The 20,497-nt window shown below is 46.9% G+C and overlaps 1 protein-coding gene across 3 annotated transcripts in view; it reads right to left on the bottom strand.

Annotated features, from left to right (window-relative positions):
* Nucleotides 1-17,316, bottom strand: part of ATXN10 (ataxin 10) — a 145,589-nt gene extending 128,273 nt beyond the window's left edge. For 2 of the 3 annotated variants that reach the window (XR_011256221.1, XM_069586164.1), the window contains exon 1: nt 16,935-17,271. Coding sequence is in view for 2 of the 3 variants with exons in the window: in XM_069586164.1 (XP_069442265.1) it covers nt 16,935-17,050 (116 nt within the window). In the remaining variant the exon portion in view is untranslated. Of the gene's footprint in view, nt 1-16,934 lie in introns of all 3 variants that reach the window. The other variant, XM_069586165.1, reaches the window with a different exon arrangement.
* Nucleotides 17,317-20,497: the final 3,181 nt, after the last annotated feature.

The raw sequence follows: 20,497 nt of genomic DNA, 5'->3' as shown, positions 1-20,497 counted from the left end.
TCCATCTTTGTTCAGTTATTTGGGTGCAAGTGGAAAAGCAGCAGCAAGCTGGATTTAACTAGACTAGAGTTTTACCAGCAAAGTATCACAAAGAAGAGGCAAGGGAACTGAGAATGTATACAAGGAAATGCTTTATCACTGATCCATAGGTCTAACCTGGATTTAAGGGATACGTGACTATAAGGAACAAAAGGGACAGAGACTAGGAAGAAGCAGGATCAACAGACTGTGTCCAGCGGGGAGCGTAACACTTAGTGGAGTAGGGGACCCACAGAGAGACAAGACAGGACAGGCAGTCAGAGTGGGACTCTTGGAATCAAGACTGCGGAGGGCACGCAGCCATGGTTAATCACAAGGCCTAGGTAGCACACGGCAGTGTGTGGTTAGATGGGGAAGTGGGGGAGGGGAGAGGTGGTCAGTCAAGAAATAAAAAGTCAGGGTAATGAAAGGATCATCCAGGTAAACACTAAAATAACCAAGACTTGAGATGGGAGAAGTAACGCAGAATTAACCATGAACCAAAGTTAGATTCGTCAAGGAATGAGAGTGACCACCTGAACTTTTAACAGAAAAAGAGACTATCTATGAGCTACACACACTCCGACGGCATGATATGGAAGTTGCAGGGATCATGGAGGAAAGAGTTCTGAAAGCAGCAATGACAGTTACCCTCGCACCTACACATCCTCAAGCTAAGCAATACACAGGATATGGGAGAAAACAACCCACCTGGGAGGGCTTTCTGGGAAAGGTTTGTCCTTAGAAGTGAGCCATATCTCGCCTAGATCAAGATGACAGGAATGTCCAGAGAAGTTGAAGACACAGGGAATTTTGCACATGATGGTGGTTCAGTCACTAAGTCATGTCCAACTCTCGCAACCCTATGGACTGTAGCCAGCCAGGCTCCTCTGTCCACGGGATGCTCCAGGCAAGAATACTGGAGTGGGCTGCCATGTCCTCCTCCAGGGGATCTTCCTGACCCAGGGATCGAACCCAGGTTTCCTGCACTGCAGACAATCTCCTACACTGCAGGCAGATTCTTTACTGACTGAGCCACCGGGAAAGCCCCCTGCACATGGGAAGGGTTTTAAAAGTTGAGCCCAAAAGGATCCATACAAAGCCTTAAGGGAACCAGTGAGTAACAGAAAACCTTGTTTCCCATATTAATTAGAAAATCAGCTTGTAAATGTCTAGCAAAAACCCTGCTGAGATTTTCCTTTGAATGGCACCGAAACCAGTCAGCCTGGGGAGAGGTGATGTCTCCGTGTTACTGTGTTCCCTATCATATCACGGTATAACCGTGTAACCTTTCGGTAGCATTATAATACTCTCAGTGAGGATGGCAGCCACTGTGAACTGTGCTCATGCCATGCCCAGCACCTGGCTAAGCACTACACACACACACTCCTCCATGGCCATCCTAAGTGGATTCCTCACTTACAGAGTGTCCTTGTTACCAAACGCAAGTCTGTGTTCCCAATGTACAGAGAGGCCAGGCAATACCAAAACTCTAAGAGTGTGGAGCAGAGAGAGGTTTACTGAGGGCAATGCAAGAGACGGGTGGCTCACGCCTTAACAACCCCAGGTTTTCAGCAAAGCCCTTTTCTAGGAAAGGTAAGGGAGGGGCACAGGCAGTTGTTGCAAGCTTCTTAGTGTCAGGTCACAGTCAGTAGCGATGTTCCTGTAAATCTACCAAACGAACGCTATTCCCTGTTCTGACAAGAAAGGCAAGGTCCCAAAACACAAGTTTCATCCTCCGAAGTCCTGATCCTGGCTAAGAGAAGGCACTCCAGGGGGCCCCAGTGGAACCAAGACCACTAACAGTGCTCACTGACAGTTGGTTGCTTGTAGGAGGGGCTCACTGCAGCACCGACCAATGGCTGAGAGGGAACCAGGATCACCAACTGTCGCTTACTGACAACTGGTTGCTAGGGGCGGGCCCACCACGTCACGAACCAATAGTGACCGGTTCCCGGTAAGGGGGTGCGGGTTACCAGCGCACAGCAACAGCCCCTGCTAAGGTCTGCGCTCAGCCACGCTCCGCTACACGCTTGGCTCTAAGGCAACTTCTCTGGGCTTGTGGCCGTCAGAGGTTAACTCAGCCTGCAGTGGGCCCCAGGGTTCCTCTGCCTTTGAATGAGTATCCTTGCCCACAGTCCAGTGACCACACCCTCTGGTCCAGGGACCACTACAAAAGACTGGGAGGATGAAAAGAGCTGAGAAGCTCTCCTCTGAGGGCACAGTGGGTCACCATTCTAACCTTATTCATTTTGATTTGCTGGCTCAAGCTTCTTCCTGTCTACCTTGTCCATTTAAGATAATTGGATGTGCGGGGTGGCTCACACTGACCACATCTGTATTTTGAAGCTGAGTCAGAACACCTTACCGAGCGGTTCCGTGTGGCAGTCCAGCTCAGGGCACAGGTAAAAATAAAGGAACCGCCACCGCACTCTACACAGTTCTGTTTACAGTGCTGCATAATTGCGTCCTCTCTCAGCACAGCTGATCTGAGTCACGCCTGAGTCAAGACAGCATGTGGCCCCTTCACTAAGCTGACAACTCATGGGGGTCTGAAGGGGGCCTGTTTTGTGTTGTGCATTTTTTGTTTTGTTTGGCTGTTGTCTTTGGTGCAGCCAAAGACTTGCGGGCCAGAGGCTCAGTTGTGTTTGGCGAAAACCTATGTGAGCCTGCGTACACACAGATGATTGGCTTATTCCGAGTTCTACATCATGCCGGCCTCTCAAGCGCTCAACAGACCCTTTCCCTACGAGTGTTAGTCTACGTCCTGATGCAAGCAATGAGGGACACCAAAACATTTCTGACCTCTTGAAATCACGATCCTCTGTCATATGTGACAATGTTTCATACCTCTCTTACCGGAGTCCTTCCTCTATGCTGACTCCAGGAAATTATTTAAGGAAGTAATAAAAACACAACCAAGGGCTCATTCTGTGCTAGATATTAAAGGAGGCCCCGAGGACACAGAGGTAAATAAGACGCCTGCCCTCAGGTTTGGGCTCATTCTAGTGGACAGGTAGGTGATTAAGTGATCATAATGCTCTACTGCAGTTCTTTGCAAGAGGTAAGGGGAATAAGGCAGAAGCACCCAGGTCGTAATGCAGAAGGTCTGAAGTCATCTGCAGTTCAACCGTGGCACAATGGAGACGAAAAGCGCCCCTCCAGCTTTTGGCGATCAGAGCCACTATGGGAAAGTCAGTGTCAGGACAGGGTGACCTGCATCTGAAGAGAGCAGGAAAGAGCTGGACTCAGTGCAGCCTTGGGCTTCCCAGGTGGCTCAGTGGTAAAGAATCCGCCTGCCAGTACAGAAGGTGAAGGAGACGGGTTCAATCCCTGGATCAGGAAGATCTCCTGGATGAAGGAAATGGCAATCCTCTACCATACGCTTGCCTGGAGAATCCCATGGACAGAGGAGCCTGGTGGGTTGCAGTCCGCGGGGTCACAAAGAGTCAGACGTGACTTACCATGCACACAGGCAGTGCAGCCCTATGTATGGGTCACATGCAAAGCTGTGCACTCCAATGTCAGGAGGGAGCCACGGAACTTCATAGATGGAACCTGGTCCACGATGCTGGCCAGCATGGTGACCAGTTACACGAGCCCCCAGTATCACTAGGATACAAACAACCGATAGAAGGAAGGCCTGACCTTAGGCTGGAGGCAGAAGAAAGGGCAACTTGATTATACAGAGAGCAGTGAGCCCAGAAAGGCAGAAAACGCAATAAATCTCTCAAGGTGAGCCAGCAAACTGAAAGTTCACAGACAAAGTCTAACCCTAGGGAAAACAGGCCTTTCCTCAGTGCTCTCTGTAACAACCCTTCAGAGTGTGTGCTTCCCAACCTTGCAGCTCTAGACTAGGCTCTAGGCTAGTCTAGGCTCTAGCTCTAGGCTTGTGCTGGGCCAAGCCTGAGTCCAGGACACAGAACTCCAGCAGGGAGCACAGAAAGGGGTCAGGGTGCCTCAGACTAGACCACAGAACAAGCACGTTGAGATTCTCCAGCTGGCGACACAGGAGGAGTAACCCACCTGATTAGCGTGCAGAGCCAGGGTTGCGATGACACGCGGGGGCAGGGAGGAGTGGGTCTGGAACTCAGGGTTCGACGGGCTGTCTCCTGGCACTTGTGTGTCTAGGGGTAACAATAAGTAGGCAGGGGCAGCAACCGCACAGTGACGGGAGCAGGGCCACCGAGGGCTCAGCCCCAGCGGCATCAGAGCCTGGCGACAGTGCTGGAGAGCCAAGGGAGTCCAGACGGGAAGCTGGGGCCAGCAGATACCTGTCCACTAACAGCCTCAGGATAGGCTGCGCCAGGGGGACAGGACTTACTGCTCCGACACGCCTGTGAGGTCTCCTAAGATTCCAAACAGCGATGGCCTCCAAGAGTCCGTGACTGAGTGGACAGTGTCAGGCAAGGGGAGGTCTCAGGAGAAGAGCGGACTGTAGCAGATGCTCATGGCATCCCTCATCACACACCATTGGCCCATCTAGTTAATGACCCCAAGGGCAATTCTCATTACCCCCATGCTCAGGCAATTCAGAGGTGCATCCCCCAGGGAACCCCAGTCAGGTTGAGCCCCAGCTGCCTCCAACAGCCGCCACTGAATACGGCATCCTTACGTCAGCTCTCTCTCCTTCCACACCGAGCTTCCCCTCTCCCACACTTCTGATCGCTGGGGCTTGCCTATCGCTAAATTACTTCACCCAAGTTCCTACCTCAAATTCTGCTTTGGAGAAAAAGCCCAAAGGCTCAGGCATACAAGGAGGCGTTTATAAAGATGGTCTCTACAGTGCTGTTGGAGTTACCAAACATTAAAGACAAATCCAAATGCCCAACAGTAAGAAAAGGCAGATAAATGATGATGTAATCTTATGACCGTACACTCCGCAACAGTTGAAGTTAATGATCTAGCTCTCTACGTATGAAAACTGGTAAAAACAGAGCAAAAATTAAAGATGTCAACTCAAGCATATACAGCACGTAACACACCATGTAACACACAGCCGGGAGGGAAGAATGAGACTGGAAAGCGAGACAAAGAGCCCCTGCCCACCACATCCACTGCCGGCAGTCACACCCTCTGCGTCAGCAGGGCAGAGGCTCACAGAGTTCTGCCAAGAGAACGCACTGGTCAGAGCAAACACCCTCTTCCAACAACACAAGAGAACACTCTACACATGGACATCACCAGATGGTCAATACAGAAATCAGAATGATTATATTCTTTGCAGGCAAGATGGAGCTCTATATAGTCAGCAAAAACAAGACCAGGAGCTGACTGGGACTCCTGCCCATGAACTCCTTATTGCCAAATTCAGACTTAAATTGAAGAAAGTAGGGAAAACCACTAGACCATTCAGGTATCACCTAAATCAAATCCCTTATGATTATACAGTGGAAGTGAGAAACAGATTCACGGGATCAGACCTGACAGAGTGACTGAAGAACTATAGATGGAGGTTCATGACACTGTACAGGAGGCAATGATCAAGGCCATCCCCAAGAAAAAGAAATGCAAAAAGGCAAAATGGTTGTCTGAGGAGGCCTTACAAATAGCTCTGAAATGAAGAGAAGCTAAAGTCAAGGGAGAAAAGGAAAGATATACCCATTTGAACGCAGAGTTCCCAAAAATAGCAAGGAGAGATAAGAAAGCCTTCCTCAGTGATCAATGCAAAGAAATAGAGGAAAACAACAGAATGGGAAAGACTAGAGATCTCCTCAAGAAAATTTGACGTACCAAGGGAACATTTACTACAAAGATGGGTACAATAAAGAACAGAAATGGTATGGACCTAACAGAACCAGAAGATATTAAGAGGTGGCAAGAATACACAGAACTGTACAAAAAAGATCTTCACGACCCAGATAACCACGATGGTGTGATCACTCACCTAGAGCCAGACATCCTGGAATGCAAAGTCAAGTGGGCCTTAGGAAGCATCACTATGAACAAAGCTAGTAGTAGAGGTGATGGAATTCCAACTGAGCTATTTCAAATCCTAAATGATGCTGTGAAAGTGCAGCACTCAATATGCCAGCAAATTTGGAAAACTCAGCAGTGGCCACAGGACTGGAAAAGATCAGTTTTCATTCCAATCCCAAAGAAAGGCAACGCCAAAGAATGTTCAAACTATCGCACAATGGCACTCATCTCAGTTCAGTTCAGTTGCTCAGTCATGTCTGACTCCTTGCGATCCCACAAACCGCAGCACGCCAGGCCTCCCTGTCCATTACCAACTCCCGGAGTTTACTCAAACTCATGTCCATTGAGTTGGTGATGCAATCCAACCATCTCATCCTCTGTTGTCCCTTTCTCCTCTTACCTTCAATCTTTCCCAGAATCAGGGTCTTCTCAAATGAGTCAGCTCTTTGCATCAGGGGGCCGAAGTATTGGAGTTCTAGTTTCAGCATCAGTCCTTCCAATAAATATTCAGGACTGATTTCCTTCAGAATGGACTGGTTGGATCTCCTTGCTGTCCAAGGGACTCTCAAGAGTCTTCTCCCACACCACAGTTCAAAAGCATCAATTCTTCGGTGCTCAGCTTTCTCTATGGTCCAACTCTCACATTCATACACGACCACTGGAAAAACCATAGCTTTGAATAGATGGACCTCTGTTGGCACAGTAATGTCTCTGCTTTTTAATATGCTATCTAGGTTGGTCATAAGTTTTCTTCCAAGGAGCAAGTGTCTTTTAATTTCATGGTTGCAGTCACCATCTGCAGTGATTTTGGAGCCCCAAAAAATAAAAGTCCGTCACTGTTTCCACTGTTTACCCATCTATTTGCCACAAAGTGATGGGACCAGATGCCATGATCTTAGCTTTCTGACTGTTGAGCTTTAAGTCAACTAGTTCACTCTCCTCTTTTCACTTTCATCAAGAGGCTCTTCAGTTCCTCTTCGCTTTCTGCCATAAGGGTGGTGTCATCTGCATAACTGAGGTTACTGATATTCCTCCTGGCAATCTTTAATTCCAGCTTGTGTTTCATCCAGCCCAGCGTTTCTCATGACGTACTCTGCATACAAGTTAAATAAGCAGGGTGACAATGTACAGCCTTGACGTACTCCTTTTCCTATTTGTAACCAGTCTGTTGTTCCATATCCAGTTCTAACTGTTGCTTCTTGACCCGCATACAGATTTCTCAAGAGGCAAGTAAGGTGGTCTGATATTCCCATCTCTTCAAGAATTTTCCAAAGTTTGCTGTGATCCATCCAGTCAAAGGCTCTGGCATAGTCAATAAAGCAGATGTTTTTCTGGAACTCTCTTGCTTTTCTGATGACCCAATGGATGCTGGCAATTTCTGGTTCCTCTGCCTTTCCTAAATCCAGCTTGAACATCTGGAAGTTCACAGTTCATGTACTGTTGGAGCCTGGTTTGGAGAATTTTGAACATTACTTTAGCATGTGAGATGAGTCCAATCGTGCGGTAGTTTGAGCATTCTTTGGTGTTGCCTTTCTTTGGGATTGGAATGAAACCTGACCTTTTCCAGTCCTGTAGCCACTGCTGAGTTTTCCAAATTTGCTGACATATTGAGTGCAGCACTTTCACAGCATCATCATCTTAGGATCTGAAATAGCTCAACTGGAATTCCATCACCTCCACTAGCTTTGTTCGTAGTGATGCTTCCTAAAGCCCACTTGACTTCACATTCCAGGATGTCTGGCTCTAGGTGAGAGTGATCACACCATTGTGATGATCTGGGTCGTGAAGATTTTTTTGCTACGGTTCTTCTGTGTATTCTGGCCACCTCTTCTTAATATCTTCTGGTTTTGTAAGATCCATACCATTTCCGTCCTTTATTGCACCCATTTTTGCAGTAAATGTTCCCTTGGTATCTCTAATTTTCTTGAAGAGATCTTTAGTCTTTCCCATTCTATTGTTTTCCTCTATTTCTTTGCATTGATCACTGAGGAAGGCTTTCTTATCTCTCCTTGCTATTCTTGGGAACTCTGCATTCAAATGGGTAAATCTTTCCTTTTCTCCTTTGCCTTTCGCTTCTCTATGCCTTACAAAAGCCTCTTCCCCCTGAAACCTACTGAGTCCCAGAAGGTATCAGTATTTCATACCAATACATTTCAAGGGGGTGGGGAAGACGCTCTCAAACTCAAATTGTTTACAAAACCATTTCCGTCACTCTGCACAACCACCAGTGCTACCCAGAGATCCTGAGGAGCCATGATAAACCACTTCTGCCTCCCCACCCTGAGGAAGATCTCAGCCCCACACCAGCAGCATGACATCACTGCAAAGCGAGACTCCAAAAGTGCCCTTCCACTGCACTCTTCAGTGGACAAGGAGCTGAACTCTCCAGAGCCACGTTACTGCCCGCACCCTTCCAGGATTTCTTTCCTTTTTTCCTAGATTTGGTTCCAAGCACTTCATGAGTATCAGTCACCTCAGCTCATCTCAGGCTCTGGAAACAGAGAGCACTGTCTGGCATGGAGGAACACGTGGATCAAATCCCGACTCACTCCGAGTGTACTAAGAACATCAGATGCCCAGTTCCTTCTGTTCTTGGAAGAAATGTGACAATTCAGAAACATTGTTTTACCAGTGATAATTCTCAACTAGGAAGCAAGAGACCAGTGATATTTCCACAAGCCTTTCCGTCTGGCTGGCTGAGATTCAGCTCAAGTAAGTTCTTCTGGGCGTGGCAGGGAGAATAATTTTACACCCAGAAAACTGAGATACAATGGACAGTGAATTATACAGATGGCTACTGTTTCACGAGTATGTCAAATCCAGGCAACCAATACCCCCATCTGGGTACAGCAGGTTTCCCTCACTTCAGAAAATTCCCTCATGCTCCTTCCCAGTCAGCCCCCAGCCTCCTGTGACAACCACTGTTCATGCCTTCATTACCAGTCAGCAACACAGAGAAGGCCAGCTTCGCAGAACTTCAGAGTCGTGAAGCACGCTCTGTCCGTCTGGCCTTGTTCAGTCGGTGCCTTATGAGCCCCGCCTGCACTGCTGTGTGAACTGGTGGTCCAGTTAGCAGGCAGTTTAGTCATCCGCCCACTGACGGCCATTGCAGCAGGTTCTAGTGCTTGGCTACTATCAATAAAGCTGCTACAAGCACTCTTTCACAAGTCATGTGGACATATATTCTAAGATAAAAACCTAGGGTTATGGGCAGGAGTGTTTAACTTTATAAAAAACTGCCAAAGCGTTTCCCAAAGCGGTTGCACCATCCATGCTCCCACCAGCAATGGACGAGACCCCCAACTGCCCCAAAGCCTCACCAAAAGCTGTCAGTCATTTCAATCCCAGCAAATCTAATGAGTCTGCAAAGGTATCTCATCATGATTTTACTAGTTTATAACAGCTTTACTGAGACATAATTAAACAAAGCAGACAATTCACTCACTTAACTACATAATTTTATCAACTGTGGTATATTACGTTAACTTAATTGTGGTAAAGTATCTAAGTATTAGGGGCTTCCCACGGGGCGCTTGTGGTAAAGGACCTGCCTGCCAAAGCAGGAGACCTAAGAGATGCGGGCTTGACTCCTGGATAGGGGAGATCCCCTGGAGGAGGGCATGGCAACCCACTCCAGCACGCCTGCCTGGGGAATCCCATGGACAGAGGAGCCTGGCGGGCTACAGTCCATAGAGTCACAAAGAGTCGGACACGGCTGAAGCAACTTGGCGACAGCAGCATGTATATATCAGGTTGGAACAAAAGTAACAGCAGTTTCGGGCTGTGAATTCTAAGTCATTATAAGTAGGCTCAAACATGTTTATTAATCAAAATAGGAACCATTACAATCAACACGTTTTTACCAATGAGAAATAAGTTTGTTTATTCTTGTGGCATAAAAATCTGTACTTCAGGATTCGACAAACTCTTGGAAAGCATTTTCTGCCTCCTTTCCTTGCAGAAAGTTGTCAAGACGCTTGGAGAAGCGGCAGTCAATCAACGAAAGGTCAGGGGAATGTGGAGGATGAGGCCAAACTTCACAGCCCAAGTCACTCCGCTTCTGAAGCACTGGCTGTGCGACATGCAGTCAGGCAGCGTCGTGGGGAGAACCAGGCCCCCGCTGCTGACCAGTGCCAAGGCAGGCGTTGGGTTTTCAGTGCATCTCATCGGCTTACTGAGCATATTTCTCAGGTGTGATGGATTCACTGGGATTCAGAAAGCTGTAGTGCGTCAGATGGGCAGCGGACCACCAGTGACCATGACCTTTTCTGGTGCAAGTTTGGCTCTGGGAAGGGCTCTGGAGCTTCTTGGTTCAACCACTGAGCTGGTTGTCACCAGCTGTCATATACAATCCACATGTCACCGCACATCACAACCTGACTGAGAGATGGTTTGTTGCCTCTGCATAGAGTAAAAGAAGACACTTCGAAAGGACAGTTTTTTTATTTTCAGTCAGCTCCTGAGGCACCCACTTAGTGAGTTTTTTCACTTTTCCAATTTGCTTCAAATGCCCGATGACCACAGAATGGTCCACGCTGAGTTCTTTGGCAACCTCTTGAGTAGTTATAAGAGGATCAGCTTCAATGACTGCTCTCAATTGGCCTTTGTCGCCTTCCAATGGCCTGCTACTACATTCCTCATCTTCAAGGCTCTCATCTCCTTTGCAAAACTTCTTGAACCAACCACCACTGCACTGTACCTTTGGTAGCAGTTACTGGGCCAAATGTGTTGTTGATATTGCCAGTTGTCTTCACTGCTTTACAACGCATTTTGAACTCGAATTTTAAAAAAAAAAAAAAAAACACCAAACTTGAACTTGCCTTTTGTCTAACATTTCCAGTCTAAAATAAATATAAAATAAACAGCAAGTAATGTCATTAGCAAAACAAATAAAGTGAGAAATGTGCATGAAAATTTAAGAATGTACTCCAATATCAAACGGCAAAGTTCGACAATGCCAAACCAAATTAATTTTGCACCAACCAATAATATACAATTTTACATTCTGACCATTTTTCAGTATAGAATTCAGTGGCTTTAATTATATTTATAATGTTGTACAAACCTCAGCACTAATTCCAAAAATTTAGTACCCCAAACATATTTGGTAACTATTAAACAATAACTCTTCCCTCCCCCTCAACCCAGGTAACCTCTAATCTCCTTTCTGTCTGTGAATTTGCCTATTCTTAGTTCTTCATAGAAGTGGAATCATACAATATCGGTCATTCTATGTCTGGCTTCTTCCCCTTAGCATGGTTTCAAGGTTCACTCCCATTCTAGCATGTACCAGTACTTCATTCCTTCTTAGGGCTAAACAGTACTCCACTGCATGTACGTATGACATTTTAGCCATTCACCTGTTGATGGACACTTGAGTTGTTTCCCCCTTTGGTCTATTATGAATAATGCCTCAGTGAAAACTGGCATACAAGTATCTGTTTAAGTTTTTGCTTTTAATCCTCCAAGGTACATACATACCTAGGAGTGGAACTGCTTGATCATATTCTATGTTTAGCTTTTTGAGGTACCATAAAAAAACTTTTTCTTAACACAATAGCTGAACCATTTCACATTCTCACCAGCAATGTACAAGGGTTCCAAATTTTCTACATCCTTACCAACATTTTTTTTCCTTTTTTTTAGTAACAGCCATCCTAAAGAGCACAGTGGAGCTTTTAATTTACATTTTCTCAATGATTAATGATGTTGAGTACTTTACCATGTGTGCTGGCCATTTATATATCTTCCCTTCTAAACCAGATTTTTTTCCAGCCAATTTTTTACCAGATTGTCTTTTGTTACTGAGTTTCAGGAGCACTTTATACATTTTAAGGGAAATTCTTTGTTAGGTATATGTGTTGTAAATGTTTTCAGTCTATGACTTGCCTTTTCCATTTTCTTTTGATAGGCAGAAGTTTTTTTAATTTTGATAGTCTAATTTGATAATCAATTTTTCTTGAAAGGTCAATGTTATCTGTGTCCTGGATACGAAATATTTGCCTACACACAAGATTAAAGATACTCTCCCATCTTCTAAACAGTTTATAGTTTTAAATTTTATGTTTAGGTCTACAATCCATGTGGAATTATTTTTGTGAATGGTAAAAGGTATGGGTCAAAGTTCATTTTATTTCATTTAGATATCAAGTTGTCCTACCATCATTTTTTGAATGAAATTCAAAAAATGTTTTTTTTGAATGAAATTCAAAAAATGTTTTTTTTGAATTCAGGATTAGGGTTAGAGTTTTTAGACTGACTTTGGCTTGGAACTTGCACATAGTTTGGAAACAGTCTTAACGTTCCTTATACGACATTCAGCATTCAGTCAAGAGTAGACCAGATGACTGCACACAAGACAGAAACTGACAACAGATACTTATCAGGCATGTTATCTGAAATAAGTGTAATTAATATGCTTAAGAAAGTAAATGGCTATGAATTTCAACAGAGTAATTCATTTAAAAAATCCAACAGAAATTCTACAAAACTCAAAACTACCTGAAACTAAGAATACAATAGACAGCACATCGGACACAGCAAAAACCAGAAGAGAGAATGAGTAGACAGGAGGAAATTTTCAAACCAAAGCTCAGAGAGAATCGGAAATACAGGAAAGAGGCTTTGAGATATACAAAATACAGTGAAAGGTTTAATATATGTGTAATTAAATTCCTTGAAGGAAAGGAAAGAATGAGAGAAGCAACAGCTGAAGAAATACTGGCTGACAATTTCCTAAACTGTTCAAAGATATCAAATTCAAGAAGCATTATCCAAAGAGGGTAATTACAAAAGAAGCCAACTATTTCTGTCTTCATGGGCCTTCATTCTGGAAGAAGACAGAGCATAAATGAGAAACCTCTACTAATAATTACATAGTATGTAGAATCTAGTAAGTGCTTTCTTTAAAAAATAAAAAAGAAAATATGGTTTATAAGATAAAGGGGCTCCAAAGCATGGAGGGGAGGGAAGCACCTGCCCTATTACAGAGTATACACAAAGCCTGGAAGGAAGATATCGGGAAAATACTTTGGACTAAACACACATTAACAAGAAGAAAGAACCCATACTGAGAGAAGATTTAAAAAGTTTACCCATTCGAGTATGGAACCAGAAGACTACACATGTGCCATGGAACCAAAAGACTACACATGTGCCATGAGTAACTGTGCGGTGTGTGCCCAGTCAAGTCCGACTCTCGGCGACCCTGTGGACTGCAGCCCACCAGGCTCCTCCGTCCATGGGATCTTCCAGGCAAGAGTACTGGAGTGGGGTGCCACTGCCTTTTCCAGGGGATCTTTCCCAGCCAGGGATGGAATCCAAATCTCTTGCGTCTCCTGCACTGGCAGGCTTATCTTTACCGCTGAGCCACCTGAGAAGCCGCATAAATAATGACTTACACAAATAGCAGTAATTCCACAAGACTTTGTTAAGAACCTACAATTATCAGACTGTATGCTAGATGCTAGGGACCCAGGGAATGTGATACACTCACTTTACTCAACAAGCCTGTCAGATGGAAGAGCAATCCTATCAGTTTAAGCATGAGAAGATTTGTGGAAAGCAGGACCCAAACATTACACTAGTTCATGAATACTCAAGAATCCTATAGAAAAAAACACAGTAGCTTACTCAACAGAACTTTCTGTGATGGGAATAATCTGTATCTGCATGGTCCGAGAAGCTGCCATTAGCCACGTGTGGCTGCTAGTACTGAAAATGTGGCTGGGACAAGTCAGGAATGGAACGATTAATTTAACTTATTGCTGATTAATTTAAATAGCCACATGTGAGCAGCTGCATGGACAGTGGAAGTAAAAAGTATCACTTGGCTCTACACTTGAATACAGGGGAGCTTCCTGGCGGCTCAGACAGCAAAAAACCCACCTGCAAGGAAGGAGACCTGGGTTCAATCTCTGGTTTGGGAAGATCCCCTGGAGAAGAAAATGGCAACCCACTCCAGCATTCCTGCCTGGAGAATCCCCATGAACAGAGGAGCCTGGCAGGGCTACAGTCCATGGAGTCACAAACAGTGGGACATAACTGAACCACTAAGCACACTGCTACGTAACAAATGAGCCCCAAACTGAGCAGTTTTAAAGCCATTCCATTCATGGTCTCACACAGGTCAGATTCCCTTATCAACTTGTACAAACAGCTGTGGGCTTGACTGGGACTGAGGATCTGCTTCCAGGATGCTCCTCACATGGCTGCTGGCAGGAGGGCTCAGTTCCTCACCGCACAGACCTGTCTAGGTGGACCCCTGGGTGTCCTTATAACATGGCAGATGGCTTTCTTGGAGCAAGCAATCCAAGAGAGAAGGCAACGAGGAAGCTTCAGGGCCTTCTGTGCTCAGAAGTCACACCCTGTCACTTCCCCCACATCTAGTATTTAAAAGCAAGTCACTCGGTGCAGCCCACGCTCAAGAGGAGAGGTCAAATTCCTTCTTCCTTTCCTCAGTGTGATTCTGCTGTGTCTTGCATTTTTCAGTTTGCTACTGTGAGGCCTCATTCTGCTTCACTTTATGTCCCATCCAGCCTCTGACACCTCCACCCATCCTCCCTCTGGGTCCATCAGCACTGGACGGATCTTCTCAGAGCAGCTGGCCTCTGGAAACCCTGAGACCCTTCTGAGGGGAAACTAGTGATTTGTTCAAAGACGCTGAGAACCAGAAGCCTGTGCTCAGAAACCCTCATCAGGGGCTCTCTGCACCACCACAGACTATCTGCCTCCTGATTCCAAGACCTACACGTCAGGTCACCTTTCCCGGCCTTCAACTCTTCCTGAACTAGAACAGAGTTCCTGCCTGCCCCAGGAAAAACTCAAACATGGGATGCACCTTCACCTCTTCTCATTCTTCCCCAGCAATCCAACTGGTCCCTGAGTCTTGTCCATTCAATCTGATAAAGATGTTTCAGTATCTATCCTACCGATCCCCCATAGACAATACCCTAAATTCCGACAGTTTTCTCTTTCACTTGGGCTTCTCCATCAAGTCATCTGCCTCTAGCCTCACCCCAATGTATCTCTCTCAATGGCAGCCAGAGATTTGTCTAATATACCGATTTGCCAGGCCATGCCCTTGAAACAAACTTCCATTGTTTTTGTTCAGTTGCTAAGTTACGTCTCCTTAGGACCCCATGGACTGCAGCACGCCAGGTTCCTCTCTCTGTAGTTTGCTCAAATTCATATCCAGTGAGTCGATGATGCTATCTATCTCATCACCTGCTGCCCCTTTCTCCTCCTGCCTTCAATCTTTCCCAGCACCAGGGTCTTTTCCAGTGAGTCAGCTCTTCACTTTACAAAGTACTGGAGCTTAAGCATCAGTCCTTCCAATGAATATTCAGGATTCATTTCCTTTAGGATTGACTGGTTTGATCTCCTAGCATGGTTCCCCATAAACTCCTCTCACAATAAGCAGTCAGGAAAGGCCTTGTAAACTGGCTTAGGGCCTTGGATTTTATCCTTCAGCTTATAAAAAGGAACTTGATATTTGACTATGTCCTCTCTACCAGATATCTTATCTATGTTATTTCATTTACTCAGAGACCATGCAAAATCAGCACACTGTTCCTCTGCACATACTGTTCTTTCTAATTAGCCCTCTCATCGGTAAGCCTAGAAGCCATAGTAACCTAAGGCCTTTCCCTGACCACAAATCTCTCCACCAGCTCCACAGTTCCCCCAGCTCCACCATCTCTTCTTGGCTAGACCCTCTTACAATTTGTTTACACAGCAATTACCCTAACCTGCTTGAAAAAAGGGATATCACGTTCATCTCTGCACCTTCGGCCCTAGCAAAGAACCTGCTTCAGAGCAGGTCCTCAATGAAGGTTAATGATTGGTTGACTAAAAGGAGAGCCCATCATGGTATAGATATCCTAAGCATTAAAGCAATCAACAAATCTCTCTGAGGTACAACATCAATTAGCTTATCTCCCCAAAAGCCAAAGGAGCAGTGCCCAGGGCTCTTAACACTCTTTGAATTGCTCAACAGTATTGTGATTTGAGGCAGAAGTGCTCAGACCACGTGAACCTCTAAAACCAATCTGGACTTCTCCCACACTCCCTCTGCTCTTTACACATACTTCTGCGATTGCAGAACAGAGCTTCCCAACAAAACACTTACGGAGAACCATCCATAAATGTGTTAAGGGATAGCATCAGCTAACTTGGTTTAATACTATGTGTCAGATATGTGCCAAGGACTTAATATGCATGAGTTCGCTTAATCTTGACAACCTCACCAGGAAAGTACTGTCCAACCTTAGTCCTATTAAACAGACACACAAACTGCGGCCCAGAGAAGACTAGAACAAAACAGGCACTGACTGGAGACATCAGGTACTTTGTATTTTCACGTGCTTTATTTCATTTACTCCTCTGTACGACCATTTTTAGGCAGGAAATCTTAAGGCTTGGAGAAATGGCACCATAACGCATCGCTTGTAGGGCTAGGAGCCAAATCCAGATCTTCAGACTCCTGGTCACCTTTCGCAACGGACATCTGGCCCTTCTGCGGCAGAGTCGGGACTGAAGTGGCCACTGCGCAAAGCGGGGCCACCACTGGGGATGCAGAGCCTGGGCTCACAGGACGAACGGAGTGACGCCGCCTCCCACCTGGCACATCTGCAACGTCTGTCTCCCCCAGCTGCACGTTCCGCGGCTTCTGGGGGCCTGCCAGGCCCGGAGACCTCTCCAGCCAGGCCAAGGAGACCATCTTGAACGTTATCCGGGCGCCATCACCGCAGCTCAACTAACCCAACAGGCAGGAAGCGGCGAAGGACTCGCTTGGATAGGCCCCCGTTCCTGCGCCCGGCCTCACGCCCATACTGACGAGTGGGGAGCAGGTGTCACCCCCGGCCCCCAGCCCGGGGCCCGCTGGTGAGGCGCGGAGCAGCGACCTCACCGCCGCCCCGGGACGAGGGGGCGCCCCCGCCCCGCTCCCGCAAGCCCCGCCGGGCCGCCCCCGACGCCCGCGCCGCCCGCGCCGTTACCGATTCCGCTGCTCTTTGAAGAGCGCAGTCAGCGCGCGGAGAGCCTCCAGATCCTGGATGGGCGCGGGTATCATGACGCCCGACAGCCTGCCGGGCGGCGGCCTGGGCGCCGCCATCTTGCCGCTCGCAGCTCGGGCCGAGCGGCCGACGACGAGGAACCGAGAGGAGGAGGGGCAGGAGGGCCGGCGAGAGGGGGTGGAGCGCGGGCTGCTGCCTCCGCACGCCGCCGCCGCCGCCTCGGCGCCGCTGCAGCCCACGGGCCCGGCCCAGAAAGCGCGAGACCAAGCGCCCAAGGCTCGCCTCAAACCGGAGGACGCAACGGTGCGGCGAGGGGAGGGGGCGCGGGCGGAAGTCCCGCCTGCGGGGAGGGGGCGCCGGCCGGAAGTTCGCCCTGTGGGGAGGGGGCGCGGGCGGAAGTTGTGTTTGAGGGGGTGGGGACATCAGGAGGGCGGAGGGTCCCCAAGGAGAAGTCGGCGGGGTGGGGGGCGGGCTTGGGCCCGGAATAAGGACACCCTGAGCGGGGCAGTGGGGACAGAGGGGGTCTCCATGGGAGCGGGTGTGGGGGACGAGGGCACCTTGGGGAGATGCGGGCAGACGGGGGTCTCCGCAGGAGGGGATGTGAGGAAGGCTGGGGAGTCCTGCAGAGGCTCCCGTGGAGGAGAAGACTGAAGACCTCGATCCAGCGGTGGGGAGGGTTGATCAGGGCTCACACCGACCCCCTGGGAGCTGGAGCAGTCTGTGTCCATCTTGCAGGTCTCAGTCCCTGGAAGCTCAGTTCCCAGTTCTTCAGTCAGTCAGTTCAGTCGCTGGTCGTGTCCAACTCTTTGCGACCCCATGGACTGCACCACGCCAGTCTTCCCTGTCCATCGCCAACTCCCGGAGTTTACTCAAACTCATGTCCATAGAGCCAGTGATGCCATCCAACCGTCTCATCCTCTGTCGTCCCCTTCTCCTCTTGCCCCCAATCCCTCCAGCATCAGGGTCTTTTCCAGTGAGTCAGCTCTTTGTATCAGGTGGCCAAAGTATTGAAGCATCAACTTCAGCATCAGTCCTTCCACTGAATATTCAGGACTGATTTCCTTTAGGATGGACTGGTTGGATCTCCTTGCAGTCCAAGGGACTCTCAAGAGTCTTCAACAGCGCAGTTTGAAAGCATCAATTCTTCCCCGCTCAGCTTTCTTTATTAGTGATCTTAGTGATCAATTACTGGCGGTGGTTCAGATGGTAAAGAATCTGCCTGCAATGCAGGAGACCAGGTTCGATCCCTGTGTTGGGAAGATCCCCTGGAGAAGGGAATGGCTACCTACCCACTCCCATATTCTTGCTTGGAGAATTCCATGGACAGAGGAGCTAAGTGGGTTACAGCCCGTGGGAGCGCAGAGTCCAACATAACTGAGCAGCTTACACACACGGACAGTAACAGATCATTTACCAGGCCCGCTTGGGGTGAGAATACTGTTGTTTCAGTTCATTGGTGGTGGTTTAGCCCCTAAGTTTAGTCTTTGCGACCCCATTGACTGTAGCCCACCAGGCCTCTCTGTCCATGGCGTTAAGGCAAGAATACTGGAGTGGGCTGCCAGTCCCTTCTCCGGGAGACCTTCCCGACCCAGGCATAGAACCTGCTTCTCTGCACTGCAGGCGGATTCTTTACCACTGGGCCAGTTCCAGTTCTTTACCACTGGGCCAGGGACTCTGTTCCAGTTCATTAAGGGCTTTATATACAATTTGAAGTCAAGAAGCTAAATTCTACAGAGTTAGGCTAAGAATTGTGTTTTTCTAAAGGAAGTGAAATGAGATGGTTGGATGACATCATCAACTCAAAGGATGTGAGTTTGAGCAAACTCTGGGAGATAGTGAAGGACAGAGAAGCCTGGCATACTACAGTCCACGGGGTTGCAAAAAGCCAGACACGACTGAGTGACTGAAAAACAGCAAAGGGAAGTGAGTATATTTTACAGGAATCAGACAAGGCTTCTCTAGGGGTGCTGGTAACTCACTCTTTTCACTGCATAGGATTCACTTCTTTATCATATCATGTTTATGTTCTTTGAACAGACATTGTTGCCAGACCCCATGCTAGGTACAGGACAAACTGTGATCTCTCAGTATCTGCATGGAATTGGGTCCAGGACACCCCCTTACCCTGCAGACACCAAAAACCATGGATGTTCAAGTCCCATAGTCAGCCCTCCATATCCACAGATGCTGCAATGTGTGGAGACAGAGGGCCGACTATGTAAAGATCTATAAGAGATGATCCCAACCCTGAAGGAACTCACAGACTATTCAGAGAGAGAGGCAAACAGAATTGAATACAGTTGATTACTGCTATAATAAAGGACTAGACAAATTGCTGTGAGGCCAATTAGAATATATAAGTAATACTCTCTACATTTTGACTTGAAGTGTAGGGGTGTGTTTATAACATGTTTTTGATGTTCTTTGCTAAATAAAATTTAAAGACCTGATAGACACCACCAGAATATGCAGGAGAAATGAAACATGAACAAGCAAGGCAGCTGAGACTGTAATTCAGCCCTATCCATTTAACTGACGATATGTTCATGAATTCCACAAATATTTCTACGTACCTACTTTGTGCCAGGCATTATATCGGCTAGAGATGCTCAAGACCATCCAAAATGTTTAACAATCCTTAAACTAACAGGGCAGGATCTCCCAACTTTTCCCCGAGGAACAGGAAATAGTAAAATGTATTGTCACCAATCAAGATCTTACCCCTTAGTTTTCCATCGTCAATTGTAAAGCAAAAGTAACTACTCTGATTCTCATAGAAAACATGTCCCATGACATTCAAATTCATTACCTGGAATATTGCAGTGTGAACGTGGCTACTCGCTGAGCTTCTTCTCTTGTCTCCCTACATTATAAGTCCTTTAAAAATATGAATCAACATCTTGTTTTGCTCAAAACCATCCAAAGGATTTCCATCTCACTCAGAGCAAGCGTCAAAGTTCTTCCAGTGGAAGTGTCCCTAAATAGGCTGCCTCCCTCACCGATTATGATCACATCTGCTAGTCTCTTCATCCTCCACTGAGCTTCAACTACCCTGCCCTCCTTGTCCTCCACCTGGGGATGTATGCTCCTGCCTCAGGATTTTGCACATGCTGTGCCTGTTGCCTGAAACACTTTCAATGCTTATCTAGCACATACTTGCATGGTTTATTTCCTTCATCTGCTCCAAAGGTCTCTTAATGAGTTTCCCTTGTCAGTCTTTAAAATTGTAGCATACCACCCAAATTCCTGATCCTCTGGAATTTTTCTTCATGGCCCTTAACACTTCCTATATCACATCCTTTACTTGTTTATTTATTTATTGTTACCATTTTGCTTGCTGCCAAATGTTTAAGCTACACAAGGACAGAGATTTTGGTCTTTTTTTTTTTTTTTTTACTTTTATCTCTTCAGCCTCTAGAAAAGGACTACTTACGCGATTCATGGGGTCGCAAAGAGTCGGACACGACTGAGCGACTGAACTGGAACTGGAACTGGATGTGGTAATTGCTCAATAAACATCAGTTAAATTAATGAACAGAAATATT

This window comes from Ovis canadensis, chromosome 3 (assembly GCF_042477335.2).
Source record: "Ovis canadensis isolate MfBH-ARS-UI-01 breed Bighorn chromosome 3, ARS-UI_OviCan_v2, whole genome shotgun sequence".
Taxonomy (NCBI): Eukaryota; Metazoa; Chordata; class Mammalia; order Artiodactyla; family Bovidae; genus Ovis; species Ovis canadensis.
The sequence above is the reverse complement of the archived record's forward strand: the minus strand, read 5'-3'. Positions and strand labels throughout refer to the sequence as shown.